We start from the raw sequence: 10,534 nt of genomic DNA on the forward strand, positions 1-10,534 counted from the left end.
GTGCATCTACATACCCTTGTAGATCGCTAAGCGGAAGCGTTCAAGAGAACGGGGTTGAAGGAGTCGTACTCGTCGTGATCCAAATCACCGGAGATCCTAGTGCCGAACGGACGACACCTCCGCGTTCAACACACGTACAGCCTGGTGGCGTCTCCCACGCCTTGATCCAGCAAGAAGAGAGGGAGAGGTTCAGGAAGACTCCATCCAGCAGCAGCACAACGGCGTGGTGGTGATGGAGCAGCGTGGCAATCCTGCAGGGCTTCGCCAAGCACTTGCGGGAGAGGAGGAGGTGTCACGGGAGGGAGGGAGGCGCCAGGGCTTCTGATATGGATGCCCTCCCTCCTCTCCACTATATATAGGGGCAAGGGAGAGGGGGGAGGCGCAGCCTTGCCCCTTCCTCCAAGGAAGGGGTGCGGCCAAGAGGGGGGGAGGAGTCCATCCTCCCCAAGGCACCTCGGAGGTGCCTTCCCCCTTGAGGACTCTTCCCTCCCCAAGTTTCCTTGGCGCATGGGCCTCTTGGGGCTGGTTCCCTTGGCCCATATAGGCCAAGGCGCACCCCCTACAGCCCATGTGGCCCCCGGGGCAGGTGGACCCCCCCGGTGGACCCCCGGACCCCTTTCGGCACTCCCGGTACAATACCGATAAAGTGCGAAACTTTTTCGGCGACCAAAACAGGACTTCCCATATATAAATCTTTACCTCCGGACCATTCCGGAACTCCTCGTGACGTCCGGGATCTCATCCGGGACTCCGAACAACATTCGGTAACCACATACAAACTTCCTTTATAACCCTAGCGTCATCGAACCTTAAGTGTGTAGACCCTACGGGTTCGGGAGACATGTAGACATGACCGAGACGTTCTCCGGTCAATAACCAACAGCGGGATCTGGATACCCATGTTGGCTCCCATATGTTTCACGATGATCTCATCGGATGAACCACGATGTCAAGGACTTAATCAATCCCGTATACAATTCCCTTTGTCTAGCGGTATTGTACTTGCCCGAGATTCGATCGTCGGTATACCGATACCTTGTTCAATCTCGTTACCGGCAAGTCTCTTTACTCGTTCCGTAACACATCATCACGTGATCAACTCCTTGATCACATTGTGCACATTATGATGATGTCCTACCGAGTGGGCCCAGAGATACCTCTCCGTTTACACGGAGTGACAAATCCCAGTCTCGATCCGTGTCAACCCAACAGACACTTTCGGAGATACCTGTAGTGCACCTTTATAATCACCCAGTTACGTTGTGACGTTTGATACACCCAAAGCATTCCTACGGTATCCGGGAGTTACACGATCTCATGGTTTAAGGAAAAGATACTTGACATTGGCAAAGCTCTAGCAAACGAACTACACGATCTTAGTGCTATGCTTAGGATTGGGTCTTGTCCATCACATCATTCTCCTAATAATGTGATCCCGTCATCAACGACATCCAATGTCCATAGCCAGGAAACCATGACTATCTGTTGATCACAACGAGCTAGTCAACTAGAGGCTCACTAGGAACATATTGTGGTCTATGTATTCACAGATGTATTACGATTTCCGGATAATACAGTTATAGCATGAATAAAAGACTATTATCATGAACAAGGAAATATAATAATAACTAATTTATTATTGCCTCTAGGGCATATTTCCAACAAAGGGAAGGTCGCAGCTCACCAAGTGCAACACCACCTAGTCTCCCCGCCGTCGCGTGCTATGTCTGCGCCCTCTTGGAAGTTGCACATTCCACCGCACACCATCCACAACAGGGGCACACACTAAAGCGAGGTCGCATGAGTGCCTAGTCCTGTCGCCGGGCTTTGCCTGCAACGGTACGAGGGGGGGGGGGCACATGGTCAGTTATGTGATTCCTGGCTTTACCCGAACACCTTAAAATGTGGGCACTAGTCCACCATTCACCAAACCTGATCCTCGGGAAAACTAAATGGGAAAAACCCCGTGCATCACGGCTCAAATATGGCAATTGAACCCTGGTAAGCAGGCTCACAACCGCAAGCCTTACCATGAGTCAAGCCTCTGTTTGCGAGTTCTAATACTATGCTCTGTAGTAATAGTACTTTATCAATTCTGCAATGTTGTTAACCACTTGTTGCCTGTGGGAGAATATCTAGTACTCCCACCCCTAGGGTGCTCCCGGTGCTCCAAACTCGGTAGCACATTTTTAGATGTTCGAAATTTTTTGAAAAAACCCAGCACATAAACACGACACCAATGTATGTTGTCACAATATTTGAAATCAAAATTCAAAACATGGCTTGAGAAACATAATGAGAAATTCGACAGTAAATAGTAGACAACATAAGTTGGGCTTTAGATTTGGCCCATTATCACATTGATGTCGATTTTGTCATTTTTGTATCTCGAGCAATGTTTTGAATTTTGATTTGAATTTTTTTGACAACATACATTGATGTTGTGTCAATGTGCTAGTTTTTTTTAGAATTTTTCAACCATTAAAAAATATGCTACCGAGTTTGGAGCACCGGGAACACCCTAGAGGCAGGCCCGGCCCTGAGGGGGGGCAGGGGGGGCGGCCGCCCCGGGCCCCCGAAACTGAGGGGCCCCCAACTTTGTTGGCCCAAAGTAGTGTAGGCACCAGTTTTTCATTGATTCAACGATCTCCATCGAGGCCCAACAAACATCGTAAGCCACAGCGAGAACTCCGCCTGTAATGGCGACGCTTGATTACAGGATTTCCATTGCGCGTCGTCGTCTTCCGGATTTTCATCCATCGGCGCTTGTTGTTCACATCTAGCGCGCCCGAGATCATCGGCCCATCGGGCGCCACACATCGAGATATGCGGGGTACGGCAACTCTAAGGCCCCCCTCCGGCGGGCCGAAAGAGTACACCGCGTTGCAAGTCTTCAGCGACCTCGCCATGCCCATCCACTACCTTGGCCAGATGCAGGTCTTCAGGGGCGGCGTACGACTTCAGCGAGATCATAGCTCGTAGGCCGTGCCTGTTCAAGCCGAACCAAAGGTCGTCTTGATTGTTGTCTTCAGTCCTTGGAGGATGGGGAGAAATCCATGGACGGCTTGAGGGCTCAATTTGGGGATGAGCCATACATCTGTCGCATGCAGGTAAACAGATACTACCATGTAAATTCTTTATACAATAAAAGTATCGTAGATTTTAAATTTTCTGCCTCTTGGCCGGATTAAATTGGTCGATGATAAATAGTGTTTGCCTGTTCTTGCCAAGTGAAGTTACTTTCAGTTCGAGGAAAGTAATAAACGAAATATAGAACATAGGTAAAAAATATGCTATATAATTAAATCTTAGGACGTTGGTGTGGTTAATTTTGTTGTATTATTAACTAGGACCGCAACAAAGTATAAGAGAAAAAACATGCTAATGTTGTGAGCTTAGGGATCAAAGTGACTGTACTTCCCATACCATTTTGTTTTATAGAAAACATTAATGGGCCGTACTGTATTTTTTTAGGGGGATGTATATTTTGTTTGTGATGTGATGAACTAGCGAAAACCTTAAAAGTTGCACCAAAGTTTATGTAGAGAAAAGTTTTTCAAAGTTCAAATTCTATTAGTTTGATGTTTATATTTAGGGGCCCTCGGATTCTAGTTTCGCCCCGGGCCCCCGAAAACTCAGGACCGGCCCTGCCTAGAGGTGGGAGTTCCAGATATTCTCCCTGTTGCCTGTTACTCACACCTCTGTGAGAGTATATCTGTGATTTGATGTCCTCGATCGAGGTATTTCACATCAGCCAACTATCACTGGAGTACAAGACAATTGACCGGCCTGAGTTCATCCAAACGGTTGACTTTTGTTATGTAAATGTGCAGCAAGTAAACCCCATGTCAGCAAGGACACTGGAAAAACTAGCAAACTAACGAAACAGGCTGCAGGTCAATTAGATGGGCCACACACCGTTTCAATTAGATTGATCTCCTGTTGCCGGATATGCATATCCGGTGCCCATCATTGACCACTTTCTCCACAGTATGTTACATTTGTTACTCATGCTTCTCTCTTTCTTTTTTGCTGGGAGTTACTTATGCTTCTTAATCAAGGAAGACTGTATTCACTTTTCAATTACCGGCCTCATTGGTTGAAACCAATTCAACTGGCTAAAATGAGCTAATCATTTGACCCATGTACGCGTAAGATCCGCAAATGAAGGAATGCCAAATTGGCAACAGCGTATAATTCCCCCAGCTAGATCGATAGCCAGTTCATCAAATCAAGCAGAAACATGTGCACCGCCTCTGAAATCCCCAGGCTTTGGTGGTGGGAGCAGTACACGGCTTATAATAGATTAAACGGAACGGTGTGGTGGGAGCACTTGGCTAAACTATTCCGCGGAGTCAAATGGTTACATGCGCGCGCCGATGGATTCTGCGCCCCGGGTACAAGTACAACATGTGGTTTAACGGTGGCTGGGCATGTGCCCGGATTCGAACACGAACTGGCCTTTCCAATGCCACAAACCCTTACAGTATGTGCATCCCAAAGAGTCTAAGGCAGGCCTGCCTCCCTGTATATTTGTCACTGCAATTTATTGCATTGAGTTAAGGCTTGATCAGTTCGTCCTGTGCAGTTCAGCTGTTCAACGTGCCAAGGTCACCAGCCACATCCATACTCCATAGGATGCTGAGGTAGCTGTAGCAAACTATGATGTACTATGTGAGACCACGTTTGGAACGGTGATTTAACTTTTTTGCCACTTACGACTCAACTTTATACTAACTTTAGTAGTTTCCTGCCGAAATCCAGCAATTTCATTTTGCGCCAAAGTTTGGCTCATCCAGGTTACTCCTGCCATGTTTTCAGCCGGGTGCAGTCTTTCTACCACTTGCTCGGCTCGCTAGTCCTCTACATGGCTAGCTGCGTGAATTGACTAGCAACATGCCTAAAGCTTAACCAAACATTCCAGTCCTTTGGTCAGTCGAGATCGTGAGTACATCTGCACTGCACACGGTCATGTGCAGACGATGATGCCTCAGCCCGCTGAACTTCCGGATCTGGCTAGCAAGTCACAAGTCAATCCATGAGCCAATTTGCATGGCAAGCTAGCTTACCTAGGAAAAAGGCTTCATGTGCAGCCATGGCACGGGGTCTCATACTCACATGCCCAAGGTATTACCAGCAACGCATCTCGTCTCACATTCCAAATATCGTTCGCATTAAGGTCAGGGTTTCAGGGCACCGTTACTAGACGGAAAAGCGCACGTGGGTATGAGTAAAATTACATCACCGTGCCCCGTCTTTTGGCAACAAAAGAAGCACCTGTGTCTAAAACTCGATCAATTACTCAACCCATGATCATCAAAAGAAAGAGTTCAAGCTAGCAAAAGCTTGCGCAACTGAGATAAGGCATTTGGAGCATGTGTGCACCACACTAGAATTTAAGAGTACGCTCATGCGACGACAGCCAAGAGATCCGACTCTCGGCAGAAGCAGTGCTTCTCTTCTGTTCCCAGGTCCACCTGTAGGAATGCATCAACACAATGAACAGTCACATAACAATGAACCAGGAGGCATGGCCACCATGACAAACCCACAAAAAACATTCAGTTACTCGGGAGACACTAGCTTACCTCATAAGCGTTTATGTCCGAGAAGAGAACCTGCAACAATCACAAGCAGAACATGGTCAGAAAATCCCAGGTGCTACATACTTATATTAGTATAAAAGAGTATATACATGAAACACCTATGTTAGCCATCGAAGCTGATAGAAGAAAACTGTAAGTAACGCGTGGCAAGTGTGAGAGCAGGAAGCATTGCAGATACATAATAAACTAACAGACAGAAAATTGAACAAGCAAGCAGAGGTGTTATCAGATATATGCAGCATACTGTTTTCACATCATCTCAGAGGAGGATAAAAGCAGCAAAAAAGAACAACATGCACTGCGGTATTTCTCCAAAACCGGAGTTAGTTTAACATGATATTGATCAGAAAACATAAACACATCTGGCATTCAAAGCATCCCTGTTCAATACACACAAAAAAAATATGCATGTCAGTTTCTTTCCTAGAAGGCTCAACACACCTTGCCCTATAATATAGGCAAACCTTGCATGTGCTAGTTGCGTAACTAAAGAAAGATATGCATACACCACCAGGTCAATAAAAGGAAAGCTAATTTCTCATGTAGGAAACTTTGAGAAGGCCTCACTGATCATGGAGGTCATTTTCAGCTAATTTGAGGTGACTATTTTGCACGGTATATGGTGTTGAACATAAAAATATAGTGTGATTGCTTGGTGGTTGCGCCTTGCAGGTTAGCATGAGAGTGTTTTTTCAGACAACAAGCCTTGTTTATATTTCAACCTGGTTATGCTACTCCAGCAATGGACGCTAGCTCACTTTTGGCCACTAAAGGGCATTATCTAGACATGGAGCGCAATTTCTTATAGATGAAGTGTGTCACATCTATAACTTGTGTTGCAAATACAGGCAAAAGCAAGCAACCCAGACTGAAAATAATCACTATTCTTTTTATGCAACACTAACATCCCAACTCGCAATTTTCATTAACATACTTTCGGAATCCAACAAAGGAGCACTGCAGGAAGATTATATAGATGCAATATTAACAGCACAAGGAACAAGGTGCAAGCATACACTTGCTTCACGTGCAAGCATTCGGTGCTCCTTTGTCTGTGAAAAGCTTGGGCAGGCATTAAAAGGATGCCCTTGAAAAAATAAGAAATAAGCTGCTCACCTTCTTTCCAGCTTCAACTTCACTAACATCAACACCGACCGATAAAATCTGGCTCAACAGAGAAAGATTGTGAGTGTAGGCTGATAAAGTTACTACAGCAGAAGCTTATAGTGACTTGTATGTTACCTCGCCCATCAAATATCTCTCGAATTTAACAGCAGATTTCGGTAGCAGGACTCCCCCAGCAGATTTCTGCAGTTCAAACAGTTCCCTTAAAACAATCAGCCAGACGTGGAAAAAAATTCTGCTATAAACTTTACTCGTAACATAAAATACAAAGCACGTAAAATCATCAGAGTATGCAGTGATATAGCCTAGGCAAAGAAAATATTGCTTCTAGACAAGTAGACAAACAGCGATACTGATTTAGTGCTACTCTCCAAGAAATGGAATTTTCCAGCCTACTGGATCCACAGCATGTCCAACTATTTACACGTATGTGTAAGCATTACGAAACACCCGATTATTATTTCTTACTATCCCAAGGGTATAGGGCTCGATGGTCGTATCAGTTCATCAACGAATTTTATCACATGTGGAATTAAATGCAGCAAACTATTTCCTGACATATTTTAGATTCTCACTCCAAACGTGCACCTTCATAGCACCATAAGGTTATGTATTTTTTTTTCTATATAAGCTCCGTTCATATACGATCCAAGTTCCAGCTTAACTGAATTGAAACAAGTTCAGAAGTGGGGAAACACTACAAATTGTGAAGGATATTAGCTGGAGTCCAAATTTAGCGTTTCAGTATCTCAAAACATGACCACTTATGACAGCTTTCTTACAATTTCGGTGCCATTTGTTCACCCGTGTGCGGCGCTATAGTTGGAAGGATTCATCCGACTAGAAATCTACAGGCACTGCAGGTGGGAAATACACACCACCAGCCAGCAAGCAAGCAATGGGAACAAATAAATAAACAAAAGTAAATTCGGCAAACCAAAAGACACTGGTTCGCAGCGGAGGGACCTCTGGGATAGTCTCAAGACGGACGAGCACCCGGTCGGACTGCGGTTCCACCTGACAAAACGGAGAGCAGGAGAATCAGCAGAGCGTCAGACCTCTGAACCACAGATCCTATCAAGTAGGGAAATAATTAGTTGAGCAGACGCGACTCCACGGCGGCGCGGCGGCGGTCACCTTGGAAGGGTCGCACTTGATGGCGGCGCGCATGCGCACGGAGGATGCGGCGCGGCGGCCGGGGGCGACGGCGGCGACCGGCCTGCGGCTGGTGCTTCCGGTGGCGCCGTGGATGAGGAAGGGCGAGGCGGCGGCGGCGAGGAGGGAGGGGGCCATTGGGAGGTGGATGCGCCCGGAAGGTTCTAGGGAAAGAGGAGGGTTTTGCTCGGTTGCTTCGCTCAGCGGGGAGATGGGGGAGGCTCCTCTTATCTGCTTTCCTTTCGCAGGAGGAAGACGGCAACGGATGGGTTGTTTCTTCTCGATGGTTCCGCCAACGTTTAACGGGCCGTCGTGTTAAGTATGGTTAGTATAAGATTCATGGCCCGGTGGCAGCAGTTCTTCCTTCAGAAAATTTCGGAAAGCTCCCCTCCTAATGCTGGTTCCTATTCGGCGCCTTTAGCGCCCGTTACAGGCGTTTTCGCTAACGGGCGCATACCCCCCTTCGCGCTGGGCTGGCCCATCTGCTCTTTTCTCTCTTCTATTTTTCGCACAAAAAATGAGGCTACGGTGAGACTCGAACACAGGACCTGCCGCCTAAAATTAGTTCGCACTTTCCATCCGGCCACCGATTCACACCTGACTACTGACATCTCTTCCTTCTATTATTTCCTACTTTTCTTTTTTTCTTTTCTTCTTTAATCTTCTTCCTGGTTCGATGTTTTTCTGAAAAATTCGTGACTATTTCTTAAAGCTCGATGAACTTCTTATAAAATTCGATGATCCTTTTTCAAAATTGATGATTTTTTCTTCAATTCCATGAACATTTCTTTGAGTTTGATGAACTTTTCTTTAAATTTGATGAACTTTTCTGGAAACTTGATATTAACTTTTTTCAAAATTGATGAACTTTTCTTCAAATTCGATGTACTTTTTTCAAGTTTGTTGAACTTTTCTTCAAATTTGATGAGCTTTTTTGAAAACTTGATATGAACTTTTTTTCAAAATGGATGAACTTTTCTTCAAATTTTATGAACTTTTTTCAAACCCGGTGAACTTTTTTTAAGATCGATGAACATTTCTTCAAATTTGATGAACTTTTTTTCAAAATTGATGAACTTTTTTCAAACTTGATGAGCTTTTCTTCAAATTCGATGAACTTTTTTCAAAAGCGTTGAACTCTTTTCAATATCGATGAATCTTTTTTTTAAGTATGTGAATTGTTCTTAAAAAATGATGAACGTTTTTAAATTCACGATTTTTTCTAAATAATTCAAACTTTAAGTGATCTAAAGGTTGGTGCTTTATATCAATCCAGAACGTGCAGTTGGTCTAGTGGTTACCGAACCTGGCACGTAGACTGAGTGACCCGAGTTCGAATCCTGTGTTAGGCATGTTTTCGCCTGGTTTATTTTTTTACTACAGCTTCGCTGCACAGTACGTTCACGGGCCGGCCCAACAGGGCGCTGCATGGGCTCCAGGGACCTGTTCGAGCGCATAAGGCGCCGAACAGGAGCTCTCCCTCCTAATTGCGCGAATGGTAATGTCCCGCTTATAGCAAGACTAGCATCTGTATCGCGTGAAGCTTTCCTGCAGCGCGTATGGGCCGGCCTAATGGCGTGTTACCTTGTTCGTTCGGTCGCCGGTCTGTTCGTTGATGTGTTTGTTCGGGTTTTTTTGTTTCTTTTTGCCTTTCTGTTTAGTTTTCTTATTTCTTCTATGTTGTTCTGGTTTCTTTGTGTCGTCGTTATACTTTGGTTTTTTTTCATTTTATTCTATTTCTTTATGTTTCTTTCATGATTTTCCTTGTTTTTCTTTTATTTCTTATTTTTCTTTGAGTTTTTGTTTCATTCGTGGTTTGCAACTGTCTTCTTTTGTTTTTTTCTTTGTCGGCATTAACTGTTTTTCATTCCTTTACAGTTCTCTTTTGGTTTCCTTTTTTATTTTCTTTTTGGTTTCCTTTCTCTTTTTGGTTTTCATTGGGTTTTTTCTTTTTAATTGCTTCTTTTTATTTTCATTCTACATTTCTCATATATGTCAAGAGCATTTTTTAATACATGTTTAACATTGTTCAAATACAGGTTCAATATTTTCTAAATACATGGTCAACATTGTTTCTATTTATATTCTTTTAAAATCAAATATGAGATTAACAGTTTTTGAATACAGGTAAAAAAACTATACACATTTTAACATTTTAAATGCTTGTTTTAAAAGTTTCAAATACAACATTAACATTTTTAAATACATGGTCAACATTTAACATTTTTTAAATGCTTGATTAACAGTTTTTCAAATCCAAGATGGTTCTTTTAATACCTGGTGAAAAAAGCTTCTATACAAATTTAATATTTTTTAAATGCATGGTTAACGATTTTCAAATACCAATTAACATTTTTTAATACATGATCAATATTTTTTCTATACAAAATTTTAACATTTTTCAAATGCATGATTAAAAAAAGTCAAATGCAAGATAAACATTTTATTGAGTACATGGAAAAAAATTCTATATGCATTTTACATTTTTTAAATGCTTTATTAATATTTTTGAAATACTTGTTTAATATGTTTTTCATATGCTTGACTATCATTTTTTACATGATCAAATTTTCACATACACATTTTATTTTTTGTATACATGAGAAACATTTTCTGTATACACATTTAACTTTTTTTCAAATACTTGG

At 43.4% G+C, this 10,534-nt stretch overlaps 1 protein-coding gene across 1 annotated transcript; it reads right to left on the reverse strand.

Moving 5' to 3' along the window:
* Positions 1 to 5,130: 5,130 nt before the first annotated feature.
* LOC119339308 (10 kDa chaperonin 1, chloroplastic-like) lies at positions 5,131 to 8,171 on the reverse strand. The gene is made up of 6 exons (XM_037611420.1): positions 7,869 to 8,171; positions 7,698 to 7,748; positions 6,849 to 6,914; positions 6,723 to 6,770; positions 5,589 to 5,618; positions 5,131 to 5,477 (listed from the first exon to the last, which is right to left on the reverse strand). Exons 1-6 carry the CDS (start codon positions 8,022 to 8,024, stop codon positions 5,409 to 5,411), a joined length of 420 nt encoding a protein of 139 aa, XP_037467317.1. The 5' UTR covers positions 8,025 to 8,171; the 3' UTR covers positions 5,131 to 5,408.
* Between the last annotated feature and the right edge of the window lie 2,363 nt (positions 8,172 to 10,534).

Source organism: Triticum dicoccoides, chromosome 1B (genome assembly GCF_002162155.2).
Source record: "Triticum dicoccoides isolate Atlit2015 ecotype Zavitan chromosome 1B, WEW_v2.0, whole genome shotgun sequence".
Classification (NCBI taxonomy): domain Eukaryota; kingdom Viridiplantae; phylum Streptophyta; class Magnoliopsida; order Poales; family Poaceae; genus Triticum; species Triticum dicoccoides.